Raw genomic sequence first — 27806 nt, forward strand, 5'->3', positions numbered from 1 at the left:
CCTGCGGGCCTGAAGCCCCGCTGGTTCTCACTGCCCTCTATAGGGCTGGCACCCATGCACGGTCAACAGACCACCAGGCTCAAGCCTGCTTCCAGCCCAATGGAGAACGGCCTGAGCACCCCTACCCAGAGGGATGTGGCTGCAGAGCGAGGGGCAGAAAAGAGAGTGGGAAGGAGGAGGCTGGTACAAAACAAAACACAAGGCAGCAGTCCAATAAAACTATGTTTATAAATAAAAACAAGGAGATTGGTTCTGTTTTTATAAAACCCAGCGGGCAGGGCAGGGTGAGGCAAGGCAGCGAGCGGGACCGGGGGGTGCAGGGGGCAGCGGGGCAGTGCCACCACACTGCGTCCCATGGGCACGGGGACAGGCGTGAGGGCGCGGGGGGGGGGGGACATGGGGCAGGAGGGCACAAGGCAGAGCCTAGGAGCAAAATACATTTCATCTCTGGAGTATAAAAGAACCGCAAACAGAAAGAGTGAAGGAGATGACGGGAGGGCACTGAGGGTGCAGGCAGCCATGGCCACACTCCTCCTTCCCATAACCCAGCAGGAGTGGAGAGGAGCGGCTCTGAGCACCCATGAGAGAAGGAAGAAGGATGAGGAGGGTTGGAGCAACTGTGTGGCCCAGCAGAGCTGCAGCCCCTGCCCACAAAGCTCACATCCCTCCCAGGCATCATACACAGGGAATGGAGCAGGGTAAGGCCAGCATTGTCCCTCTCTGCAGACAAACACAGGGGACCTCTGTGCTTCCCCAGGTGTGCCTTCCCTCACTCATTGGCTGCATTCTCAGCTCTCAAAGAGGTCTGACTGCTGTGCGGCAAGGCGATGGCGGTGCCACAGCTGCCCAAAGGACCGCCCCTGCAAGTGACTGGGGGCAAAGAGCAGGGCAGAGGCCCCCTGTAGGCTTCTTCAGGTCAAGCGAGCACTCGCCCCATGGCCCTATGTCCCACAAGTCCCATAAGGCAGGGGGCACGGCCCCAGTGCCAAGGACAGGGCAAGGGGAAGGACGGCTCTGCCCCAGGCAAGCCTGGCCCAAGGCTGGGGCACAAAGGGGAAGCAAAGGGCAGCATCTCCCCATTCCCCACAGGCACTGAAGCCCTGGAACATTCAAGCATTGGCTGAAAGGCAACTACAAAGGGATTTAAAATTCATGTAAGGCTGGGCCCGGCTCCCCTCTCAGGGCGTCTTCCGCTAGGGGGAGAAAAGCAGCCATCTTCAGCGCCATGCGCGCCCAGCGCCCTTGGAGCTCCGTGTCCTCCTGTCGGGCCACACCACGCTCCAGCTCTCCCCCCTGTGGGCGGCAGGCTCAGAGAAAGTCAAACACCCCGTAATTCTTTGCTGCTTGATAGAAGAAACACAAAAGGGTGAAAAGAAAGAAGAGATGTTTAGGGCGGAAGGAGTGAGGCAGCAGCGACACACGGGCAAGCAGCACAGGGTGCTGGGATGGATGCGGATTAATGGGGTTAGAGAGGATGGCAGGAGGGAATTACCATCAGAGGGAATAACCATCAGCAATACATGAGTCTGGTGGCGGGATGGGCTGGTGGTATGCAGCAGGCCTGCCAGGACTGTCCACCCCACTTAAGGAGGGATTAGAATCAAGGTTTAGTTCCATTTATTTTTTTTTTCCCTTTTTTTTTTTTCTTTTAGTTATCAAGACAAAAAAAAAAAAAAAAAAAAAAAAAAAAAAATCCCAAAAAACAAGGGGTGAAGCCAGGGCTGGTCCTAGGAGACAAACGATGGGGATGGAGGGGGAAAGGAGGGGCAGCAGACAGACAGGGGACGGGCGCTTCACATTACATCCACAAAGAACTCACTGGGGTTGCCCATGGCCATTCGGAAGGACTGTCTACTGGCTGTCAGTTCGGGGGGCACAGAGGCCAGGTCACGGCCCGGTGGCGCCCCAGGGGGCCCCATGGCTGACGGCGGTGGAGGCATCAGCAACATGGGGGGGCTGAAGAGAGGGGGGAGGCCGGGCGGGCCGTACGACTGCTGGCTGTGGTGGCTGCGGATGCTGTGAGCCAGAGAGTGCTGGCTACGCTGGCTGTGCTGGCTGGCAGGCACCGAGCGCTCGCTGGCCGCACGCTCACGCCGCATGCTGCTCCTCGTGGTGTGGTCTGACTCGCTCCCGCTGCCGCCGGACTTGGACTCCCCGGTCTTCTCTCTCTCCTTCCTCCTCTCGCTGCCACTGCGATTGGAACCACTGCTCCGGCTCCCTACAAAGTACACATGGCGACGTTAGGAATCGGCGGGGACAAGCCAGGAAGAAAGAAAGGATGCTCCTCTATCCAAGAGAGGACTTGAGCACACTGCAGCACTGCCATCTGTCTGCACACTCCATGCTCTCAGTCTCTCAATGCTGAGTCACATAACCCTTCTGGACTGCACCAAAATTAAGGCTTTTACGCTTGCTTCCCCCAAACATAAGGTGCTGCCTAAAGGAGCAGCCTTCTCCTGCTGCATCTGCCCACACAGGCACATTTTGATATTTTCCACTCACCTTCACTGTGCTGGCTGCCTGCACTGCCCCCTCCGTAGCTGTAGCTTGGGTCAGGGAAGCCGGGATGGGGGTTGTATGGGTGAGGTGGTGGATACTGATATGGGAAAGCCATGGGCCAGGGTGCAGCTCCTGGGTGTGGGAGCGGAGCCAAAGTGTCCTGATCTGAAGCACCGCTGGAGCCATCATGATCGTGAAGGGACAGGTTAGCCATGTCTGCAAGAAACAGAGAAGAGAGGCTAAGCCAAATGGAAAGACAGCCGCGTGTGATGCTGAAGCTCTATGTCCACCCTCACAGGTGATAATGATGGGGCACGAAAGGGGATTAAAGAACTTGGCACTCTCCCTGCCATGAAATACAAGTATTTGCACTTCCTGACTGGAAAACAGTTTGATCAAAACAGAATTGTCACATCAGAAAGGACCACATCACAGCTATCTTCTACCTCACCAATTAATTCCCCCTACCTGTCTCATTTAAGTAGATCTCAGCTGTCTGAGCACCAGCCCTTTCCAACCCTGACAATACAGGGCCTTGAAACAGAGTAGGAAAAGACTAAGATTATGGAGGTGAAATGATCACAAAGCACGTGACACTGCCAATGCTGCCTCCAACCTCACAAATTGAGCTAGCTATTCTTCATCCCACCCTACCAGAGTCTGCAAAACAAGGAGCTCAGTCTGGTGGTAATAACTGTAGGTGCGCTCTTATGTTGTTAGCAGAGCCCTGCAGGGCTTTGTCCCCCTTCATCTTTTCCCTCCCACCCAGGCCAAAAGTCAAGTGTCATACTTCCGCAGAGGTCCCCGAAGATATAATAGCACTGTTCAGAGAAGGTGATCTTGTTCACGGTGTGTCGGATGTAGCCAGCCTTCAGCAGATTGCTGGCATATTTGCGGGACTCACGGCGGTCCGTAAAGCCTTCCACGTGGTGATACAGCCAGTCCACCACATCCGAACCTGCCACCAAATGTCAGAGTTAAATACGAGAAAGAGGAAGGCAGTGGCCCTTGAAGCAGATGGCCACAAAGTTGGTTAAAAGCATAAAAAAGGGACTTCACAGCCAACGGTTCAACCTGTGACAATGGCTTTGTTAAGTCAGTTTACACAGAAGAGATGCTCCCTTCATTCATGTTTTCTTGGGAGACAGACCACCCACCCCCCATCTCCCTGCCTCTGCTGGAAGCAGCACAGTCTCTTACCAATGAAGGCATTGGGGATGGTGATCTTCAGCCACATGCGATCACGCACCTCCAAGCCTGACTCTGGTGAAGCCATGGCTTTGACAATGGTGGCCATGTCACTGTGGATGGACAGGTGAAAGTCATCGAGGCCTGTGACAAAGGGCAGGGAAGCAGAGATGAGAAAAGACAGAAAAGACAACAGCGCCAAATGGAAGAATCACACACATGGAAGGAATGGGCCAGGGAACAATACATCATAGACAGCCCTGTGGTGCACAGCAACATAACCCCCTTCCAGTTTTCACATGTTATCCTTCACAAATCAGTCATTTCTTAACGTGCAGAAAAAGTCTCCTTCCTTCCAGCCAGTCCCAAGCAGCTAAGATCAGCTAAGATCCCAAGCAACTGCCAACAGAGCCCAGCACGGGAATTCACTGCTCCTCATAAACTTAAACTTCTTTCTTTTTGGCCCAGTTGAGCTCTTTAGACCCCTGCTTCAGGGTTCTGCAGACTAGAATTACCCAAAAATCTTGAGAAAGCAACCAAAACAGCCCTGTATTCTGCAGGTCCCTCCCACACTACAAGACTGTCCTGCCCTATTTGCCCTCTGGGAGGGCCTTGCTCCAGTGACAAGGTTAATCCCTCAGGCCTCACACTGCCAGGTGGAAGGCCCCAACTGCTCCTCTGTGCTTCTGCCACAGCTCCTGGATTGCATCCATGATCTTCTACTCTCCTTAAGCAGAAGACTGAAGAACGTGGTTTAAATTCACCCAGCCAGATCTCCCACTGATCCAAGCACCTCCCTGATGAGAGCCATCTCCCACCCTCTTCCTTGGCAGCGCAGACCGTGCCCAGCCCAGCTGTCCCCAGGCAGATGTATTGCTCCCCTCAGAGCACAGTGAAGGTGTGGAAGCCGTGCAGCGGGAGGAGCACGGAGGCACAAGGACTTACGTTCGGTCTCTGGGATGGAGCTGGTGATGGAGGAGCTGGTGGAAGTGATTGTGCTCATGGATGGACTCATACCGTACGCTGGGTAGGTGCCAGTCATCGCTGCCGTGTGAGACACCCAGGCTGCTGGGTCAATGGGCCGGATAGGCTCACCTGCAGCGAAGAAGTCAGTTAGCAACTATAAGAAATTATCTCCTCATTCATTCAACCTCACGGGAGGGACAGGGACTCAGCACAGCCCATTCCATCCCCAGTATCTGCCGGGACTCACCCGGATCGGAGCATGGAGAGTCTGGCCCAGCCCAGATCCGCTGGGGAGCAACTGGGAGAGAAAGAAGAGAGGGAGGGTCAGCAGGAGAGGTGCAGAGGGAGAGATCCCCCTATGGCTCAGGGAGGGGTTTCTCTTTCCTCTGGCGCTCCAAGCAAGTGACCTCCCTGACCCAGTGAAACGCGTCCCCAGCGTGATGTGGGAATGAGGGCTGGGCCTGTGGGCATTTTGGACTGGGAAATGCATAGCAGCCTCCCTACAGGAGAGCTGAAACCCCATCAAAACCCAATTCAGTGTCATATGGAGCCACGCACACACACACAGGAGGAACAAGACAACAACCAAGTAAGTGCTTAAGGCAGGGCTCTCACATGAGCTGGGCACCAGCGTTAAGGGTGAGTCAGCTATCCACTTACTCCTGGGTAACGAGAAGCAGCCCCGGGGGCTGGGGTCCCAGCACTTGGCCACCGTCAGGGTGATGGGCCTGCAGCAAAAAAGGCATAAGTTAGAACAAGAGCCTGGTGGCACAAACCTCTGTGTGATCCATGGCATTTGCTGTATGCTGGCTCTCTACTGACAGACAGAGAGAAATTGCCAGCTCAGTGCCCTTGCTTCCTTCCCTCCCTCCCGCTCCCTCCACTTTGGCTACAGGTTTCCTTAACAGCACGGACAGAACAACATGGCAGCAATAATCCCACTGCTAGTCAGCCAAAGCAAAAAGACAACACAGTATACCCAGAAAAAGGGACACACACCACCACTGTGATGGCTCCAATTCCTGCTCTGGGCATGAAAACCCAGAAAGCAAAGCAACAACCAAATCTTAAGTTCTGAGTTCCTGCCAATCTGCTGGCAGAAGTGGCTGGAAGACGTGATTCACACACACCCCAAGCACACACTGTGCATTCGCTCATGGATGTGAGGAGAAACCTGAGTACCTACCCCGGCTTGTGCACAATTTCCCTCAGCACCCGCACAGCATCATCATTGCTCATGTTCTCAAAGTTGATGTCATTCACCTGCAAACAACACAAAGGGGTGAATCTCAGAGATGTGACCAGAGGCTGAGCTCGTCACTCTGCTCAGCAGTGATTCAGCTTCCCTCTTTCAAGAGCAGCTTCCTGAGTTTAGCTTGCTTAAGTGCACAGGGAGGCTTCTGGGTCTTTTCTTACTACTATTCTAGTCTCAAAGATGGAGGCATGTGGGTGTGAAGTACCTGCAAGAGCATGTCTCCTGGCTCAATCCTGCCATCAGCTGCCACAGCACCGCCCTTCATGATGGAGCCAATGTAAATGCCTCCATCACCACGCTCATTGCTCTGTCCCACAATGGAAATGCCCAGAAAGTTATATTTCTCTGTGGAGATGGAAAAAGAAAGAAGTAAAACACAGTGAAGCAGCAGGCATGAGACAAACCACATGCTAATAGTCACTTCTACCCCTCTCTCCTAAAATCCTGGAATGCAGAAAAACTCTTGAGATACCCAAATGCTCCAAGACGTGCTATTTTCCTAAGGAATCCATCCCCTCACACTTACTCCTGCGTGTTCTCTTTGCCCCCTTCCCAGTTCCCTCTCCACCACCCATCTTGCGCTGCAAAGACTGCAAGTTCCAGGCACACCTCCTACTCACCCATGTTTAGCGTGACAGTGATGATGTTCAGGGACATGGTAGAGTCTGTGATGCTGCTGAAGGATGATGACTGCAACATAAAGAAAACACGAGATCACCTGGTGCCTTGCTACCATTCCCAGACCCAACTCCATTCACCTGTACTCCTTTCATGCCCCCATGACACCACAGTCACAACCCACAACCCCAGCCTCATGCTGATAGCTTTGTAGAGCCAGAGAGCATCAGGCACAGCCCTTACAACCACTCCACTGCCAGGAGGTCTGTGGTCCCATCTCTTTGTGCTACACTGGCTCCACTGAAGGGTTTACAGCACCGTATGAAATCTCACTGCTTGCATTCAGCCCCAAAGAACTAAGAGAAGGGATCCAGTAGGCAGCCCACTTTGCCCTGCATTTCCCTCCCCAGGACAGCCAGCCCCTGCGTACCCGCTCAATGCGTGGAGCCTTCTGTTTCCGCCTGCGTCGCTTGTGCCTCCTCATTAGACGGGAAGCACTGCTTTGCTCTGTCGAACTGCTAAACCTAGAGGCAAAAGTATGAGTCAGCTCTTCTGCTGCTGGGATGATGGCACTGGCAGCAAGAGTCACAGAAAAGGGTATGTGGAATAGAAGATTGCATGTATGGAGAAGAGCATGTATGTGGGAGACAGACAACAGCACAGGGACTTGCTGGTCGAGTCAAGACAGCAGCAGGTCTGTGCAAGGACACTGGCACCCAGCATTACTATGCCCTGCAGTGGCATCTCAGTGCTGAGAGGTGGTTGGAAGCCTGTGTTCTGCCAGGACCTAATTTCTCATACCTGCTGGTAGAGTCATCTTCATCCGAATCGAAGAAGCTGGTGGTCTCCAGCTCACTGCTCATGAGCGTGGAGGAGCTCTCGTACCCGCCCAGGTCTCGGCGCCGCTCTCCCTTCACTGTCCCGTTCACTCTGGGTGCTATGAAACAACGAGACTCAGCATGCTTAAGACAAGAACAGGGAAACAGCCCCATCCCCTCTGCAGGGCTCATGGCAACATTCTCAAAATGAATCCTCCTCAAAATCCCATCTCATACAGGCCAGCTCTGAGCACACACAAGGATCAGGTTCATTCGCTGTGGGATACCTCTTCCACTGCACTAGAGAAAGAGGAAAAAGCTGATGGGCCACTAAGAACAAGGCTACTAAAACTGCATAAAACCACTGCAGCTGGTTCTTTGGTAGACTATGGACCAGCACAAAGTGACAAGGCTACAGCACAGTCTGCTTTTCAACTCAGGAGTGAGGTACTGCTGTCTCTCTCTCGCTTCTGGAGCACTTCTTACAGGAGATGTCTCTTTTACCCAAAAGATTTTATCACCAAGCTCCGATGCAACACGGCTATTGCTTCAGACCACTGAATAGCCCTTCTGTGCTGAGAAGGTCCTAAATAACAGACAGACCCACCCCATATATGCAGCTGGTGCCCCCAGCTATGCCCAGCAAAGCTCCTGCCATGTTGTTAGCACTCACCATGCTCGGGTCCATCTTTCCGACGAGGTCGTTCCCTTTGTGATGACACCACTGAGTCTGTCTCTGTCTCATTGTCCAAGTTTTCCCGACTGCCCCCAGTATTAGGGCTGCAATGAAATAAAGGGACAAATAGGTCCAGAAATAGCCCAAGAAGGCTCTCTCTACCACTTAGCATAAGCCTGTACTCATCAACTGTTTCCCTCCTCAGATGGGCAGGAGCAGAGGTAGTGGAGAGCAATCACAGCACATCTAGGAGTAAAGGGCAAGGGACTGTGGGAGGATGTCAGCTCTTTGCCAACTTCCCTGCACTACTTTCAGCCTGCCTTTGCTTACTGAATAACACAGCCCCACTTTGAATCTGCTCCCAGTCCCACCATCCTGCTCTATGGCTGGCTATGATTCCTGCCCATTTGGATAGGAGTGTCCCAAATCTTGCTCTTCCCACCCTGACTTACAGCAAAGCCACCACAGTTCCCTCAGAAACCAGGTAACTTACTGGAAAGAGGGTGGCCTGGAATCTCCAATTCCTCCCGTGCGTTCCATGGAGGGCGGCAGCTCTGTTTGGTTATCGGCACAGACTGACCCAGCATCTGAATGGGAACCCTCTGCAGATACCAGCTGGAGGGATGAGAGACAGAGGATGAAGTGGCTGAGGGAGCAGGAGAACACTTGCAAGAGCAGCCAAACAAGTAGGCTAAAAGCCTGTCTGGCCCAGGATCGGGTATGGAATAGGCCAAGCATGTAGCAATGTTCCTCTCAACGCCCTCCCAGACGCTGGCTATTTGTGTCTCACGAATTCCTGACCCAGCAGGGTAGCCTGGATGGCCAGCTTAGAGACTGACATCACCTCCACACTCACACTGCACAGTTTTTAAGCTCAGGTAACCTTAACACATACCCTGCAGCAAAGAGTGGATTCCCCTTAGTTATTCTTATGTCAGAAGAAGGCAGCTACCAGTCACTCCTTCCCTCTGTTTTAACCAGCCTCTACAGCTTGGCCTTCAGGCTGTGGGACCCAGCAGGAGTTTCACATCCCCCACTAATGGGAGGTGGGGGTACCAGAGCTCAGGGATGAGGTGTCAAAATTGCTGCACTTTCCCTAGACAGAGTCAAAACCCAGGAACTATTCATACTAACTATGCTTTGAGGCAGACCAAGCACAGCTACTGCTCTGCCTCTGGATCTAAGATAAATCACCAATTTCAGGGCTCAGGGAATGAGATGGAGCTTCTCCTGGGGAATGACATGGCCAATGGGTGAGAAATCAAATGAAATCAATAAGCCCAGCTGAGCTCAAAGGAAAGTGGTTTCCTCAAAATCATTCCCTATGCAGGTTTGCCCTCTCCCCACCTCTGAGCTGCACTGTGCTGGGTTAATTCCAACTGGGCAGTAAAGCAACAAATAGCCTTCTCCTTGCAAGATACATTCTGGGACCTTCAAAGCAGAGACGAGAGAGGATCCAGGGAATGAGTTCCTGAGGAAAGGCTAAAGCTTGCCAGCAAGGGAAGATCAATTTCCATCTTTAAGAGCTTTCCAACACCTCTTCTTTCTTGTATTTGTGTGCACCATGATGTTCCCTGCACAGCAGAGGCAAGCAGTGGGATGACTCTCTACCAGTATTGGGGGGGCAGCAGGGCTCTGCACCCTGATCTGCTCCTGTCTGGGTCAGGACAGAAGGATCATCAAATGGGCTGGAAAGGAACTGACAGCTGCTACCTGAACTGTAACACTCAGTGCAAACCATCCCTCTGAGGACTTGGGATGTCATGACAAAGACCCCGCAGCACATCATCAGAGCAGGGAGAGAACAGTCTGCTGCCAGGGAGGCACTGGGAACAAAGAAAGGGATGCCAAGACAGAGCACCCCGAAAACCCTCAGCCAAGGGAGCAGACAGGGCAGAGAACACCCTGGGGTGCCAGAAGCTGCAGAGCCCGTCCTACAGGCCCCGGGACAAGCCCAACAGCTCCTGCCCTCACAAGTGTCTAACCAGCTCTTCTCTCACACCCAGCTCAGCCCTCCCTGCCTCCAGCATGCCCCAGGCACACACCCAGAGCCCAGCTCTGCTCCTGGCCCCTTCTTATCTTCCCAGGACACATCCCACTGCCTGAGGGCTGCATCCCTGCTCCGGCTGCCACCTCCTGGAAGCACATGGGAGAAGAGATGCTACAAGTGGTCAACACTGCCTAGGGAAAACTGATAGTGTTCTGTGCTTGAAGGCCTTGAGTCAAGACCAGGCAAATAAATGTGGACAGAAGGAGCCAGCTGCAGGCAGCTGTCAAACAGCCCTGAGGGGAGGGGGTGTTTGGGAGCAGGGGGAATGCTGCTGCCTTACTCCTGAGGCTGGGATTTCCTGCAGGGAAGGTACTGAAAACCACCCTACACTTTTCCTGCCTTCTTCACTGTCAGGAAATATTCACTCAGATCCCAGTCCCTATCTTTTCTTCTAGCTAAAATTAGTACCAAGTTCCTAAAATAGCCTCATTCCAGTCTGTCTAGCACAAGCAGCAAAGCAAATGCTCTCCCAGTCCCAAACCACTCAGTGAGACTCAATAAGGAGAGAAAAAGTCTTCATCAGATGTGCACAGAGGTCTCCAAGATCACTGTTACCCTCTGTGCAGGAGTGCTGGTGGAGGTGCTGACCCCGGGCACCATGCCTACACACAGCCAACATTTCAGAGGCTGCAGCAGCACAGCATTCCAGCAGGATGAGAGCTCATGCTAATGCTCCATGGGCAGCTGAGACCCATCAGTCCCCTTGAGAGCCACTGCAAGGAAAGCCTGCGGCTGCACAGAGATATGAAGCACAACAAAAGGCACAACGGGTTAAAAAAAACCAAACATTAGCGATGGAAAGGGCTCAGAACCTCTGGGTTACCCTGGCAGAGCACGTGAAAACAAAAGGCCGCTGGAAATGGAGGAGTGGGGCGATGTCTGGGGCTTGGGCAGCCACTAGAGGGAGGGCAGCACAGCCTAGCTGCTCTGTGTGGGAGCCTGAGCCCCCTGTCCTGCAGCTTGCAGGCAGCTCAGCACTCCTTGGTGCCACCACTGTGCCTCGCTGGTTGATGCAGGTATAAGAATTTAGGTCTTATCCAGCCCGATCTGCAAGAGCCTGGATATCTTCCACTGTTAATGGACTATGTGTCAGCACCTGGGTCTTGGTTCTATTTCTGGAGTGGATTCACGCAACCCAATCAGCACAAACTGCAGCTCAGCAGAGGGGAAAAAGGGATGATGACCTGTGGAGACCAAATACCCTCTTCCCCCCTGCAAACAGAGGGTCCCCCGTGGGGCACAGGCAGGCATGCGGACAGGGGGCAGAGCATGGGCATGGCACGGCACGAGAAGCTTGTTCTGCAGCTGCCCAGGCAGTACCTTTAGTCTTCAGGGCAGCCCAATCCAGTCGGCTTCACCAGCACTAGAGTCACTTAAGCCCTTTGTCACCGGAGCAGGACTTTCCTTGGAAAGCTGACCCTGCCATAGGGGCACATGGGTTACAGGCTGGGACCACCACCTCTGCCAAGCAGCCCTTACAGCCAGCTCTTGGCAGAGGTATCCCACGTCTTGCCTGGCACAGGAGACCCAGCACCACACAGCGCAGCCTCCAGCAGAGTCTGGAGCACAGTAATCCAGTTATCAGCTTCATGAGCAGTTAGCACTTCGACAGTACAGAGCAGTCCCCATGATTTAGTTGGTGCTATGCAATCAAATGGTGGCTTTCAGAGAGAGAAGGCAGCAGACAGATAACGAAGGGACATGCTTACCCACGACACCACCCGGCCATTGAAACAGGGAAGCTTGGCATTGTCATCTGAGATTTCCTCTTTCACCACCCTGTGAAGGAGAGCAGACTGTTAGAATGGGACCCAGAACCTCAGGGAAAAGGTGACCTTCCTTGTGGGGAGCATGCAGCCAACAGCCCAGGCTTTGGGAGGGGACAGAGAGGGGCTGTGTGATCCCCTCTGTGTCACAGCCACAACAGCCAGGCTGGAAGGGAGAAGACCAAGGCAGAACAGACTCCCTTTGGGTACATCCAGCTGTCTTGCTCTGGATTCAGTTAAAAAAAAAAAAGTAAAACAAAACAAACTAATAAAAAAAAAAAACCCACCCAGATACACATTTCCGCTTACTTCTCAAGAAATGCATAATTTATACCTCTTTTAAAAAGATCTGAAATCATCACAGCCCGTGCCAGAATCATCCAACAGATGAAAGCAAAATACATGAAACACGCAGCCTCCCAAATGTTACTGTTGCTTTTAAATTACACACACAATATTTCAACACGGCATCAAGCTCTGTAGCTGTGCTGGGATGTCATCTTCCTGCATTACACAAGCAGCTGCACTGCTATCACTCTTCACACTGAAGGAGCACTGATTTCTTTTCCCCCCAACAGTGCAAACATCCGTTTTCTTCTCTGTTAAATATCTCTGGGCACCTAAAGCTTTTCTCCAGTCAGAACCAACTTGTAGTATTAGTTAAACATAGTGAATCCATCTTTGATAAATACACTGAGGTGTAGACATTCCTGCTCATTGCAGGGGAGTTGGACTAGATAGCCTTTAAAGGTCCTTTCTAACTCAAATGATTCGATGATTTAACGGCAAAACAGTCTTCAACAAGCTGATTTCCCTCTATGCTCCATGACAATGAGGATACAAGTGTGGGACAGCCCCCTGGGCACGCAGGCCAACCCATGCGAGCTGCCTCTCCCTGCTCCCGGTGCGTACGCACCCGGCCTGGCCGCGCTCGCATCCATTCATGCTGTCGCCAGTAGCCTGGAGCCCATCCAATTCCTAGAGAGAGCTCCAAGCAGAGCCAACTTCCAGCACTGCACGCTGCGTGCTCAGGGACACAGAGTCTGGTCTGTGGCTGCAGGGACGGGGCAATATATTTGCGGGGTCAAGGTGACCAACCGCTGGGTGCAAACGAACTGTTCCTCTTTCAGCAGGGCAGAACAAGCAGCCTCTGTCCGAGCGCTCAGCGCTTCATCACCTCGCTCCAGCCCCAGACACCCTGGGGTCAGCACTCCCTGCCCACCTCCACAGAGCACCCCTCTCCCAGCCCCGTTCCTTACTGTCACCACAGCAAGGTGAATTATACACTTAAGACTACGCAGAGCAAAAGCTGACAGTGGAGGACAGGGCACAGGGATCTCCCTGCAGCTCTGCTCCTGTCTGTCAATCCTCAAACCAACCCCAGCTATTGGGATGCTGTACTCCAAACCCTGAGCTGCACAGCTGTACTTCTGCCTGCGTTCTCAGCACCACAGCTGGCCGAGCAGCCTCTGGGGGAGCTGTGTGCGGTGCCACGTCTCTCCTTGGCGGCCATGCAGGGAAACCTCCCCATGGATCGGCCCTGAACTGCAGGGTCTTTTGGGAATCCCCAAAAGGCAAACCCGGGTGGTGTTCCAGCTCTCTCATTTAGGAGCCTGGGGAAAACATCTGCTCCATGCTGATGGCAGAGGGACTGCTTTATTTTTACCATCAGGACAGCCCAATTTGGGATTTTCCCAGGTTTGCAGCCCTGCTGGGGGTGTGTGCAACGCGGCAGGGAGTGAGGGATGGCGAAAGCTCCCTGCTGGAAGGCTGCAGCCCAGGCGAGCCTGTGTCTGACCTCCCCTGGGCGACAAAAGCTTCACTCCACACCAATGTGCCGTGGACAAACCATGCACTGGGCGCCCGGCCCAGCGTTCCCAAGTGCTCATCTGCATTGAATTTTCCAACAAAGAGACCTGCAGGAGGGAGGGAGGGAAAGAAGGAGGGACAGAAGGAGGCAGGGTGACGGGGAGGCAGGCGGAGTGGGCGGATGATTCAGCCTCCATCCCCAGCGACACGGGGGCGGCTGTGCGGGGCCAGGCCGAGGGGGAGGAGGGGACGAGGCTCTGGTTGCTGCAGGAGTTGGGCTCGGGTTTTGCAGAGGAGAGTGGAGCCTGCCAAGGCTGACACAAGCAGCACATCTGCTCCCATGCAGCTGGGGGAAGGGTGAAAAGGGAGGGGAGAAAGCCCAGCTTCGGCCCTCACCCCATCCCCACACTCTGGATAAAGCCAGCAGATTGTCTCTCCGCTGGCTGGGAAGGTGCCATGCTCCCAGCTTCCCTCCTGCTCTGCTGGCAGCCAGCAATGAGGACACGGGGACGGGCAGGCAGACGCTGCCTTCTCTGGTGACTCCCAGAGCAGCTCAGGAAATTAGAGGGTATTTTATACCACGCAGTCATGTCCTAGGAATGAAGGGAAGGTGGGGAAAGAGGGAGAGTGCGCACAGGAGAGGAGGAGGCAGTAAAAGCCGTCTCGCAGAGCACTGCGCTAGGAGCCGCGCTGAGGTTACCAGCACACAGCTGCTGAGCTCCATCCAGTCTTCCACCTCCCTCTCTCCCCTCCCTTCGGTGGCCTCCAGCCCAGCCCGGGCTGCGGATGCAAGGCAGTTTCTAGCTGCAGCCAGCGCAGGTCTCTCCTGAGCAGGGCCCGCCAACCACAGTGGGTCTGACAGAGAGCTAAGATGGAGTAGCACCAGCTGACTGCCTGGGGAGAGAAGGAAGCCCGGAGGCACAAACCAAGGCACGGCCGGGAGGGTTTGAGCCTCAGCCTTGCACGCTCAGCAGCAGTCACTGCTCCTCTCCAGCAGCTCTGTCCCCCAGTTTGCCAACCTAAGGGCAGGGTGCTCAGATAACAGCAATCACAGGACCTAGCAGTGATCAGAAAAGCTGCATTTCGGTCAGCACCGAAAAGAGACGTGAGAGAAGGGAACCCCTCACCATGTCAGACAGCTCGATGGTGAGGATGAAAAGGAGTTTTGTCACTAGGGGAGGCGCAGGCATTGAGAACACAATTAAGTGTTGACAATTGCACGTCAAAAAGAAGATGTAAAACCAATAGAGCAGAGGAAAAAAGATCTGTTCCTTTGTTTAGCTCAATTATTGAAAGCCCTTCACAGAACAGTGATATTTCTTCCAAGATCATAAAGACAAGAAATTAAATGCTGACATTAATCCCCTCTTGTAACTCCCCAGAAGTGCAGTCTAGGCAGATCGCACCTCTGACTTTGCCAGCCCCCATCTCCTGCAGAACCACAGGAAAAAAAATTAAGTCAGGAGACGTTCCTATCTAATAGCACAAGCTTCAGACATTTGCACACCAAAAAATGCAATCTCATTTTCAAGTCCTGTAGTACACACACGCCTTAGGGCAGGGATGTCTTGTCTCCAAACGATTGTATAGATTAATGATGCTGAACAGCACAAGGAAACACCTTCATGTGTTAGTATCCAAATGCAAGCATTGCTGAGTTGTGGAGCAAAATCCTCCCTTCTCCAGGATCAAGCACTGGGGCTGTGAGGATGAGCTCTGCAGTCCTACTGCCAGAAGAAAAAATTGGACAGGGCAATTCTCCAACCGAGTTGAGATGTCGGACGGAAACTCTTCGCCTGTTATGTCGAGCCCAGACACAGCACATGCGCTTCCTGCAGGGATACAATCCCCTCCAGGGCTGCAGGTCCTACCCAGGAATACGTAAGTGGAGCAGTGAGACCTTGGGCTTCACAGCAAGCAGCGTGCATCAAACAGGATTAGAGGATTGGAGGTGTCTGTCTCCATAAGCTGGGGAATTCTTTGGGTCTTCCTCACTGTATTTTTATCTCTCGTGCAGGTGTGGTACACTGGGGTGAGAAGGTCTTTCTCTGTAAACAAAGACCAACATTCCCCATTTCAACCCCCCCGACACAGTATTTTCCACTGTGCCTCTATGTCATAGCAGCAGAGGGTAAAAAGGAATTGCAGATGGGTGAGTCTTTGAGCTCCATCAGACCCCTCCCAGGGAGCTGCTGTTTTCCTCCTGCCAATTAACAGCCCCTGCCCCGTGTGCCAGGACAAAACCCCTCACAGCACTGTCTGTACGTGGGCTCCTGTTCAAAAACACAACACACAGCTCTGCGTGGAGCAGGAGAAGCCATCTCTGCTCTCCTTGTAAACACAGGGCAGTTTACAAGGATTCCTCAGGCGGCACATCACCTCATTTCAAGCTACTGCCTGCACTCAGGAGCAGGGACATGGTGCCTAAGAGCAAAAACACGTGAACAACTTCTTCCATCTTCAGCCTCCCTCAGCCACACTCCCAAAGCATCCCCATGCGATCCCCTCGATAGTCCGAGCAGTCCCTGCCCCCGTGACATCTGAAATGGCAACTGTTTTCCCCAAGAACTCCTACCAACACACTTACAGTCCACTCTTACAGTCCACTGGACATACACCAGGAAATGCTTGGCTCCAGCAGGACTTGTGCTCACTCACCAGATGGCAGATGACAGGCTTAGTGCTCACCTAGCCCAAAGACTGGAAAAGGAATGGCATTTGAGAACAAGCTGCCTGACCTTGCAGGCCTGCCCTGCAGCACTCCTTATCAAAGAGAAGTTAAAGCCTTGGATTTCAAAGCGAGCCGACAAGCCCCTCCTGCTCTGCCCATCTGGCTGCAACAAGGCCGACAGGACAGCCTTCACTGACCTGGGGGAAGCTGTGTGGGGCTGCAGGAGGCACCTCCACTAATTCATCCTGCCCAGCGAGCTCTCAATCCCAAAAGGACGCTGGGAGCCGCCATCAAAGGAAGCATTCTGCAGGGCCCTGAAGCTTGGGTGACACTCTCAGCCCTTTGAATTGGAAATCAGGACAAACGGACCTGCCTGCAGAAGCCCAGCCAGACTCTTCCTTCTGATTTCAGCTCCCCAGGAACTCCAAGAGCTGTCTGCACAGTCCAGCACGAGGGTCACCTACACCCCTTGCTTTGCTCTCAAATGTTGGGTGGGCTGTTCCTCACCTTCCTTGCAGAGAACAGGAGCCCCAGGCTGGGTGCTGGGGCAGGGAATGGTTCAGGGGAAACTCAGCCCGCACCGCGAGGAAGGTGGGACTGGGCCTTCCTTCCTATCCTGGCCCTTGGCGGAGGGACGCCAAGTCAGTCCTGCTTTTTCTTAACAGCAGGCAAAGCTCCTGCCAAAAAAGTGCTGCTGCTGTGGAATGTGCTGGGCTAGCAGTACAGCTCATTCCTGGAAAAGCATCAACTCAGTGGGAGAGCAAGGAGAGGAGAAGAGGGGAAAAAAGGGAAGAGGGGGAGGGTGGGAAACAAGGTCTGAACACCCAGACCTCCCCACCTGGAAGGCTGGGAGCTGCCCCCATGACAACCTGCATGCCAGCCCTCCCTGGTCCCAGGTCCCACACAGCAGCCCTGCCAAGCTTCTGGAGCACCTTTCTGCTGGTTAAAGTTGGGCTGGGAAGGCACAGACCTCAGCAGACCTCTGTGGGGAACAGCAAGGTTCATTTCTCCTGGTGTACTAACAATTATTTTGTATTTAATAACGCATTTTCTCTAAGAGGTGACAAATCAGCCTCTATTCACGTCCCTCCCTCAAGGGCTGACCAGCTCACACCTACCCTCTCCTGCCACAAACAGCTTTGGGGGTGTCCCAAGGAGACCTGCCCAACCTCCCAGCTGGTGGGAGAAGGCACTGAGAAGAATAATGGATAATGATGCTCCTACTCTGCCTACCCAGTTGGGATACCTGCAGCAACAGCTCTGCTGACTGGGTCTACCACACAGACAACCCCTATAAAAACAACAGAGTTAAAGCTCCAAACTTGACATCCTATCACAAGGCTTTTGCCAAATACAACGAAAAAGATTCATGCAAAGAAGAGCCTTTCAAAGCTGTGGTAGATGCATAGTAGCAAAGACAGAACGCTGTCGCTGATCACAGGTTATTGCAGCACCATGAAGAAAGGGCAAGCAGTGACACTACATCCCTATAGTCATGAAATGCTGAAGGAAGGAGAGAGTGTGAAGGGGCCTGAATGGTCAGAACCACTTCTGACCATCACTAGGTCAGGGACACGCATCCTTTTCTTTCACCTCCAGAACTTGAATAACTTTGGCAAAACACAAAATATTAACTCTCAGGAAGTTGTCAGCAGGCCAGAAAGAACTTGGAGGAAAGCAGAACATAAAAATCACGCTTTAAAGGCTCAGCCTACTGGTACACGACACCATTTCAAGGCAGAGGAAGGCTGGCTGCTTCACCTGACCTCCTGCCTTTGATGGAAGGAATGGTACAAGTATTCCCTGTACAACCAGAGTGCAACTGGAAAGTACTTAAGCAGCCTTCCATACACATCACCTCTTTTAGCTAATACCAACCACCTTCCCCTGAAGATACAGGGATGAGCAACACACTGAGCAGAGCAATCTCCTACCAAGCTCCATTTCCCCAGCCAGCCGAGCTCGTCCTGCAGTCAGCACCCAGCAAACAGGCACATTCTGTTCAACTGCTGGAAGGAAAAGATGAGATGCTCCCATTCCAGTCTAACCAAGCGTGTGCTGGCACACAATCCTCAGCTCAAGATCCAGAAATCGGGTGACAGCTAGTTGTAAAGCAGGAGCCAATCAATTACTGTAAATTGAAAGGAATCTGATTAGCCAAGAAGCAGGGAAAATGCGAGCTGTCTCCACCCTGCTGCTGGTTTATTCTCCGCAGTGGAAATTCCCACTTCTCTTTCTAGTCTTTATGAAAGCCCAGAGGATTCCTCTTGACATTGGATGGATGTTCTGCTGGATAAAGCACTCTCCAGGCAGCCAGGAGATGGTTGTTTGCCAAAGACTCCTCCAAAGGAGCTGCAGAGCATTCCTGGCACAGGATGCAGGGACAATCTGGAAGGAAGGCGTTCCTGCGAGCAGCACAGCTTGTGCCATTCAGCCGCCTGTCTAAGTGATGGCTGGCATTAGTCAGTACTCCGAGCAAGGTGTCACGGACAGAAGTCAGCCTGGAGCCTGCTGGGACTTGCCTCCCCACCAAGAAGCCTCTTCAACAGGAGGAAAGGTTTCCCTGCGATTTAGAAGCAACATACCCCACCTCCGAGGGAAGAAACACAACTCAGAGCTGCTTTTCTCTGACTGCACATTCCTGAGCCTGACCTGACCCTGCTGCACAACACTGCCAACCTTCCCACCTGCCACCCCAACAGCTGCACCGCAGGCTGGAGAGTGGCCAGCGGCCTCCAGGACTCACTGCCACACGTGATGCAAAACACTGCTCTTCCAGAGAATCTCAGAGCCAAGGCTGCCAGCAACCAGGTCCTGCAAGGATGGAGAAGCGTAACAGAAGGCAGCACAATCTGTCTGCAGTTACAAATATCCTGTGAGCTCAGTAACAGCCATTAACTGGTCACTGTACACAGTCACCTTCACCACGCATCATTACTGCAAATAGGGCCATTTCCTGGGTCGGTGGATCTGCTGATAAATCAAGTTACAAGACCTTGGTTTTGAGCTTACTGATTTCTGTGATATCGATACCAGATTTCCACAAAGCACTTCTCCTTCACTCACATGTGAAGTCACCAAAAGCACTCCATGTCAGCCAACACGGAGCTCGCACAGCCTGCAGGTGACACAAGCAGTCCCCACCTCCAGAAAACACACCTACCACACAGCTCCCTGTACCAGAGCACAGGCACTGACTGCACCAAAGGTAATGCTGTAAGAAGAGACCAAAAGATTTGGAAGCATCCCAGGCTGGCAATACCAGCCCATCCAAGAAGACCGCTGCAGCAGGATCCCAGACTCATGTATGGGGAACATGCAGTGGTTCTGAGCCAGCTTGGCACATGGGACTCAGTACACAGCCCCATATGGATACTACATACCTGTGCAGTACGTACCTGAGCTGCCCCAAGGAAACCCAGCCAGAGCGTACCTTAGGCTGAAGCAGGTGCTGCCTCCTGAACTTCCTCTGTCCCTTCCAGGATCCCTGGGCAGGGAATAACTGGATTTATGTAACCTAAAGAGTTTCATGTCATTCCACAGCTCACTCTGGAAGGAAAATTATCTCACACGAGCCCCTTCAGGTGCATTTACCAGCTCCCTAAGACAACAGGGAGGCCTGTCACAGGGCCATGCAGCTCCTCAGAGCCACAGGAGTCATTAAGAATACATTCAAATGACCCAACGCAGTGCAGTGGCAAAGCTTCCTGCACAGGTTTCCAGCACAGCACAGCCCCAGCCAGGCCCATGGGCAAGTCTGTATAAATGGCCAAAAATACTGGCTGGGCTGGGCAGGACTGAATGAACTGGGACAACTTGTTAGCTGCATGCAAACAGCAGGATGGAGTTTGCATATCCATCACAGCTTCTGGAAAAGAAAAAAAAAAAAAAAAAAAAAAAAAGCTTCAGTGTAAGAAGCTGCTGCACCCTGAAGCCAATATAGCAACCAACCATCAGTACAGCAGCCTTCACCCTGCCCAGCCTGCCACCAGGAAATGAGGAGCACCCCAGCCTCCTTTAGCCAAACCCTAAGCTCCAAGGCTATCACAGAAACAGCTGCCAACCACCAGAGGGGCCACGCAGCACACCAGTTCCTCTCTAGACATTGAGGGCAGGTCACAAACAGAGGAAAGCCTTTCAGCACAGCAGTTGGTGCCAGTTCTTCAGAAGCAAACCTCTCCTTCTCTCACAGCTCCTGTCCTCAGCCAGGACTGGGCTCCCACTGCAGTGATTTGGTCACTGCTTGCTGCATCTTCTTGTCCTCCAGTTCTATCGAGAGAGCCACGTGCAGACGAGCCAGGAGATAACCAACAGAATACTCAGTGGGGCAGGGTACCAACCACTGCTTCTGCTGCCTTCAGTAGTCAGCCTGGGGAAACAATGCCTCTGGCACATCTTCAATAAACAACCAATATAGCAACGACAGCCCAACCCTGCCCCGCGATACAGGACTGCACAACAGGAAGGTCAGCATCAGGCATCTCTGCCTGCCAAACCCTCCAGAGAATTTCGACCATTGTCAGATGGGCTCAATGTTATTGCTACCAAAAAACACCCCAACAAAAGCAGTGACGGAAACAAGTGGTACTGAGAGCTTCAGATCAGAGGCTCAGGGAGATACTTGCACAGCAGCTGTGTGAGATTTTTAGTGCAGCTCTTTGCAGACAGCAGTACTGCACAAAAGCTCACATGCACCCTATACTCCTAGAGCATACAGACAAAGTTAGGGCTCACTCTGCTGTGTAACAGCTGGGACAAACAGTGACACAGCCACGTGGTGCCACATCCCCTCCTGGAAAACCACTGGGGTCACAGGGCAGGCTCCAAACAACAAACAGGGGATGGCTGGAGGAGGAAATCCATAGGAAACACCAGAGAAACACAGCCCTCACTGCTGTCTCATCAGCTGTGCGGTGTGATGCAAAACTGTGTGACAACATGAAGGCGATTTCCTGCAGGCATAGCTCTCCGTGGGCTTTCACACAAATAACCCAAACCACAACACTGTTGTATCTACTTGGATGCAGCCAAGGGTGGAGGAGCAGCAGTTCATTATGGCAGAGACCCTCAGAATCCAATTTTCTCTGTCAATACTCAGTTCCTTTTTCCCCAAGTTGGCCAAGAACAAAAGTAAGAAACATTTCAATCAAAAACATAACTGAAAACAATACCTCTCCAAGTAAAATGCTGGTTCAACATAACACCATATTTTGGTAAAAATGCATTCAATTAAAAAACAAAAAAAAATCCTGACCAGCTCTGCCTGCAAACAAGTTCAATAGCTGCTGTAAAGCTCCATTGTTTGCATAGTACAGACAAGGCCTTAGGGAAATTGGTCTGCAGCCCAATTTGGCTAACTTGGCTCTCAGAACACCACCCCTGGGCAGAGAAACCAGGCTGTGACATCCAACGTGGCCTTCATGAGCACAGCCCCAACCACAACAGACAGAGCCGGGCACCTCCACCTCCAGAGCCCAGCTGGGTCTGAGCAGGGACAGAAAGAGCAGATCATAAAATCACTGAATCGCAGAATGGTTGGGCTGAAGGGGCCTTAAAGCCCACACCCCCAGCCCCTGCTGTGGGCTGGTTGCCCCCAGCAGCTCAAGCTGCCCAGGGCCCATCCAACCTTGCCTTGGGCACCAACAGGGATGGGGCACTCGCAGCTCTGGGCAGCCTGTGCCTCACCGCCCTCTGAGTCCTTCTTTCTTAGTGTTTCACCTAAATCTCCCTTCTTTTCAGTTTAAAGCCATTCCCCCTTGTCCTATCACCATCAGACCATGCAAAAAATCTGTCCTCCTCCTGCTTGTAAGCTCCCCTTACTAGCCCAGGAGACAGAGGCATGGGTTGCATTAACCTCATACAAATGGCCCCAAACCATCTCCAGAAGAGCCTTGCTTATGGGGTCAGAGCCCTTTCCATGAGCAGGCAGGGAACCGTGTTCCTCTGAAGCAGAAAAGAGGAAAACTACTGTGGCTGCTCATGTGCCTTAGTGCTGCTCTACAGCAGCTTCACTGGTCTGATCTCCAGGCTACCTTTCAATCCAAGGAAGGAAACGTGCAGGGTATGAAGCCACCTCCACCCGCTGTGCGCCAGAAGGCAAGTCACTGTGGGCACAGACCTGAAAGCTGAGTCCTTCATAATTCCAAACAGACAGAAAGGAGCAGCCAGCACAGGTCACCCCATCTCCCCCTGAAGTAGTATGGGAATGTTTCTCATCATCTCTGGATCCAGGAGAACACAGGTGTTTTGATGCAGTCTTAAGTCCTTTGAAGGGCTCAGGTTCGAATTGCTGTCCCACCATGCACAGAACTGAGGACTGGCTGGGTGCTGAGATGCAATGGCCACAGCGCAGTGGGGCAGTGCTGCTGCTGACAGAAGCACTGAGCATACAGAAGAGTCACGCACAGTTCTGGAGGAGCTTCAGCTCACTTACAGTCTCAGCACAGACTTCTTGCCATCCCCTCCCTGTGTGATACCCACATTGACATGGAATCACCATGGGAGCATGGGACAGGCAAAGGTCTTCTGCACACAGTAAAGTTTCCAATTCAAAAAAAAAAACAAAGTAAAAATGAAGCAACTCCCCCAGGCTTGCACTACAAAGACCTGGCAGGAAGGCAGGGGCACCCTGCCAGCAGGCTTCGGGACTGACACTGCTTATTGAGCTCAGGATCCCTTCCCCAGCTCCCAACGATTCCAGCCAGAAGGACAGTCGCTCCTGGCATCGATCTCAAAAAAAGATCCTGCAATAAAAATAAATCACTCAGCCCTTCAGTGAGCGTCAATGCGTTTCCCCATGCACATGTGGTGAGGTCGCCAAATACCAACGGCATCTGACCCCTGTGCTGGGAATTCCAGCAGCGCCCGCTTTGTTCTGCCTCCAGAACGCTGCCCTAATCACTGCTTCGTACCCGGCTTCGCAGGGCAGGTGATAATTAAGCAGGTCTGGATTAGACATCGGGCTAGAGATTAGTTCAATACCAATTTCCACTTGACAGCTGAGACCTCAAATCATGGCAGCTCTGAAGCTCAAATTGCAATTGAGTCCTGCAGAGAAGAGGGAGAAGGCAGCAGCAGAGCAGCACCGCCCCACACTGTGCCCCAAAGCTCCAGGTCCTCCCAGCAACGCACGGCTGAGATCCCCATGCAGGAGGAGTGGCCCTTCAGCTCAGCCTGACCAGGCACAGAGAAGCAAAGCCATCACAAAGGATGCTTTCCCAAGCGCTTTCTCCACACAGTGGAGAAATTCAGGCTTTCAGACGCTCTGGGGTTTATGGACAAGGAGACAGAACTTAAAGCCACGTACTGAGATGCATAAATCACACTGCTTTAACTGAAACTGCTTTGAAAAGTTTAACTTCAGCGTGCCCCTATGGAAACCCCTTTATTGACAGCACTGAGTAGCATCAGTTTCAAGAAAAAAACCAATCCATGGGATATCACCATTCAATCAGCATAAGAATATCTTCAGCTGTAGCAGCCAACACTCTGAGATCCATACAGACATTCTCGTGCCCGCAGAACTCACAGCGCCAGCCACACGATCACTGCAAGCACATCCGCAGCATGGATCAGGAACAAAGAAATCAAACAGCTTCTTCAGAGGTCCCTGAAAGGCTGCGGGTGGAGAACACAGAGCTCACCAGTGGGCAGAGCACGGCACTGCCCTCTCTCCTGCTGACCAGCACACAGATCTTACCTGGAAAGCACAGGATGAAAAGACTTAAACCAAGAGACAAAACCTTCCTTGTCTGAGCAGGGCAAAGGATACTCTCCTATTTCACAGCAAAGCACACGCACACGAAGTAGCTCAGGTCCAAGAAGAATACACCACATCTACGCGCTGCCGAGCTTCCACCATCGGTGCTCAGCTCTTCCTGCTGTCTCCAGTTCTTGGATTAGCTAAACATGAAGTCAGCATGGCTATACAAGTGTCCACACCTGAAATCACTGCTCCGCACAGCTGCGCTCAGGCTGTGTTCTCTGTGCTGAGGCAAAGAAGCACTGCAGCTCTCCTACTGCTCTCCCCTCAATTAGATGAATTCTTGTTTCTCCTCTTTCCCACCTGGGCATGGCACCATTCTTAACTTGGGGCTGACCAGGATGAGCCCCTGGCACAGCCACCCTGGAAAGCCTCCCATTTCCAAGGAGATGTAAACAATGAAGCTGCTCCATCACTGCCCTGATTCTTAGGGCAAACAAATATTAACAAGATAAACAAAAGAACAAAAAATCCCACACACCAAGACTGCAGCTGAAACGCTGCCCTGGGGATGGGCAAGCTGCAGGGAATGCTGGGCTGGAGATGCACAACCTCCAAAGAGGAGGAAGAGGGAGAAACCTATTCAATCTGAGCACCAGAGGCGAGAGGAAACATTGAATTAAGCCTTGCAAGGTCCATTCCAACCAAGCAGCCACACTGTGATTCCATGAAAGGGGCTGAGGGATGAACGCACGGCCCTGCAATGCCTTTCTTTGGCACACAGCTGCTGAGCACAGCCAGCATTCATCTCTTGCTGGTTTTCACTAATGGCTCCAATATTTACAGGCCTATATGGAGCAGCTGACGTTCCTTCTGTCCTTCTGTCCTGCCTGTCCCTGCAGACCAACTGATTGCTTTCTCCCGGACACCAATTAGCAGGGATCCCAAAATATTTCCAGTGCCTCCTGGGGCTCCACAGCATCTTGGAGACAATGCTGCAGCTGGACTGCTCCAACCCTTCTCTGGCTTCCTTGGGCTGTCTGGAAAGGAGGAAAGACCCAAACAGCTCTACCCTGATGGGGCAGCCCTGGTGTCACCAGGAGAGGTTTCTGCCCTCCATTCCACGCAGTGCTTTGGCACAATGGGGCACGACCTCACCTACATCCCAACGGATCTCTTCCAGCTGCAGAACCACCTTTCCTTCCCAAAGTCACTTCTTCCCAGAGGAACTAGCTGAAATCTTCCCACATTCCTGTGCATCTGACCTCACCGGGTCTTCCTGAGCCATTCTTCCTTCTCCCTCCTCGTACCCTATGTGCTTTATCTTCAACTTTCATTAATCCACCATCTGCCTCCTCTCACGGAGCGTTAAAGACACAGAGGAGGATGAAAAGGCACAAGGCAGAACACTGCTGCCACCAGACCCCTCTTCCCAACTCAAGACACTGCTACTTATTACTAAACTTTGTTTATAGCTGCGCAGACACTCTCCCACCCACATGGCAGTATTTCATTCAAGACAAGTTTGAATTCACTTCAAGAACATTTCAAAGGATCCCCAAGCATTTGTTTACAAACAGCGTGCGCTGAGAATGGAGAATTCACTTCTCCCACCACTGAGTCACGGTCCCCTCAGAGCCGAGGAGAGACAGCTGTTCCGTAGCACCCAACAGCTGAGGGACAGGAAACCATCGGCCAACAACTGATAGCACAGGGGAGATTTATGGAAAATGAGGGCTGAGGACTTCTATTTGGATGGAGGGAAGGGGGAAGCTGTCGAGGGCTGCAGCTCTCTGCTGGGCCTGGAGGAATGCAGGGAGGCGAAGCGTCCCAGACTGTGGTCATAGGAGTGACTCCAACTTCCAAGCCTCATCTGAAAGCTGGCACCACCCGAGCTAACGGGAACCTGGGCACTGGGATGGCTTGGCTGCAGAGTGGAGAGCACCCCCTGCTGAGGCAGCCACACGGCTTTCCATCCAAGCCCCAAACAGGCCCAGCCCTGTGTAACTTACGGCAGGAGCCAAAATCGCAGCCCAGGGAGGCATTTTGGCACAGCACGAAGACACTGGGAAGGCTATAAAACTGAAAGCTCTCTGCAGTCCCAGCCTCCATCCACAAGACCTACTGTAAACACTCAATCTTCAGAGGAGGAAAAAATGCAAAGGGAAGGAGATCACGCAACTCTTTCAAACGGCAAAGCGCTAGGGATGGTGACGGGTCACGTGCTGTGGAGGCCAAGAGAAGCTGTGAAGGGAAGGGAGCTCCACAACAAAGCCAGAGGTGTCACCAAGAAATGAGGACCAAACAAAGGGTCTCACTGAGATCTGATCTGACAGGGCTCCCCAAGTCAGTCAACGACCTCAGGGAGACAGGAGGCAGCAGCTCCAGAGCAGATCAGTCAACACAACTGTCCGTGGTAGGACTGACTGCCTCGCATCCAAACAACCACACGTGATGGAAAGAGCAAGGAAGAAACCATGAAAACACAGGTGCTGGAGGAGAGCTGCCCCAACAGGGGACACAACAACACAACAAAGCAGGGCTGCTCCCCTCTCCCACACAGACCCTGGACTCTGTACGTTCACTGGAGTCACCAGAGATTAGAGATGGAGCAGGGGACATCTCGTATGCTTTGCCCAGAGCTGGGCAGCACATGGAGAGCTCTCAATCCCCCTGCACGAAGGCGGGAGACGGCTGGTCCCATTCCCCATCCCAGAGCCGAGGGAGGGGAGAAGGGACTGCCAAAATGGACGGTGCTCCCCAAAATGGATGGGAGGAGAGCCACGCCGTCCCGGGCAGGGGCCGCGCAGGGAGCCATGCCCTCGCACCCTCCCCAGGTGCACACAAAGGAAGGCTCCCGGCCTTCGGGGAAAGGAACGGCGACGTTCGGGGGCCGCCACCACCGCTCTCAGCGCGGGGCCGTGGCGGCCAGCCGGGTACCGCCGAGGCCGGGGGGGCTCCAGGGTACCGCGCCACGCGACGCGAGCGGGGATGCGCACGGCGGGGACTCCGGCGCCCCGTCCCACCCCCACGCTGCGGGGCGCGGCGGAGCCGGCTGAGCCCCAGCCCTGCGGAGGGCCCGGCCCGGGGCCGCGCTCACCCGAAGTCGTCGTCCATGGACTTGAAGTAGAACTTGTAGTTGGGGCGGTTGAGGAGGCCCTTGAAGTCGCCGAGGGTGACGCGCTCGGCCGGGATCGGCAGCTTCACCAGGTACGGCGTCTCCTGCTCGTCCAGGTGGTAGATGATCTTCGTCTCGGCCGCCGCCATGGCGCCCCTGCCCGGCCGCCGGGCCCACCGCTCCTCCGCCCTCGGCCCGGCCCGAGACCCCCGGCCGCCTCCCGGCCGCCTCCCGCCGCGGTCTCGCTCGGCCCGGCCCGGCCCCCTCCCGCTTCGGCCCGGCCCGGCTGCGGCCTGCCCGCGCCGCTCCCCCCTCGCCCCTTGTTCTGCGGGTCCCAGCGCCGCCCGGACGCACCGCGCACGCTCCGATCCCGCGGCCCCGCCCCCCGCCCGCCGCCCCGGCCCCACCGGAAGCGGAACCGGCGCCCCACGGGGCCGCGCTGCGGCCCGGGACCCCGCGAGCCCCCGGTCGCTTCACGGCGCGGCCCCGTCCCGCGGCGCCCGGCGAAGGATCGGCGCTCCGCGCGCACCCCCAGGCGCAGAGTCTCCAACCGCCCGCCCCCCTTTCGGCTTTGTTCCCCCCGACCCCCACGGCGGTGTTTCACGCCTAGGGCCATCCCCGCTCCCCACGGGCTCTGCGCTCCCCCACGCCACCATTGTGCCGCAACTCT

General features: G+C 53.6%; 1 protein-coding gene across 6 annotated transcripts; it reads right to left on the reverse strand.

Annotated features, from left to right (window-relative positions):
- Positions 1 to 209: 209 nt before the first annotated feature.
- Positions 210 to 27312, reverse strand: DVL3 (dishevelled segment polarity protein 3). 6 transcript variants are annotated; one of them, XM_042878455.1, is made up of 17 exons: positions 27119 to 27312; positions 11780 to 11849; positions 8514 to 8635; positions 8018 to 8124; positions 7328 to 7463; positions 6957 to 7050; positions 6529 to 6598; positions 6114 to 6253; positions 5840 to 5916; positions 5314 to 5381; positions 4901 to 4951; positions 4633 to 4782; positions 3700 to 3831; positions 3290 to 3457; positions 2503 to 2715; positions 1820 to 2218; positions 210 to 1340 (listed from the first exon to the last, which is right to left on the reverse strand). In XM_042878455.1, exons 1-17 carry the CDS (start codon positions 27283 to 27285, stop codon positions 1309 to 1311), a joined length of 2196 nt encoding a protein of 731 aa, XP_042734389.1. In that variant the 5' UTR covers positions 27286 to 27312; the 3' UTR covers positions 210 to 1308. The 6 variants fall into 6 exon arrangements, with proteins under 6 accessions (XP_042734389.1, XP_042734392.1, XP_042734390.1 ...); XM_042878458.1 differs by lacking the exon at positions 4901 to 4951; XM_042878456.1 differs by having other exon boundaries at positions 210 to 2218.
- Positions 27313 to 27806: the final 494 nt, after the last annotated feature.

Source organism: Lagopus leucura, unplaced genomic scaffold (genome assembly GCF_019238085.1).
Source record: "Lagopus leucura isolate 7727_CA_CO unplaced genomic scaffold, USGS_WTPT01 Super-Scaffold_100021, whole genome shotgun sequence".
In the NCBI taxonomy this organism is placed as follows: Eukaryota; Metazoa; Chordata; class Aves; order Galliformes; family Phasianidae; genus Lagopus; species Lagopus leucura.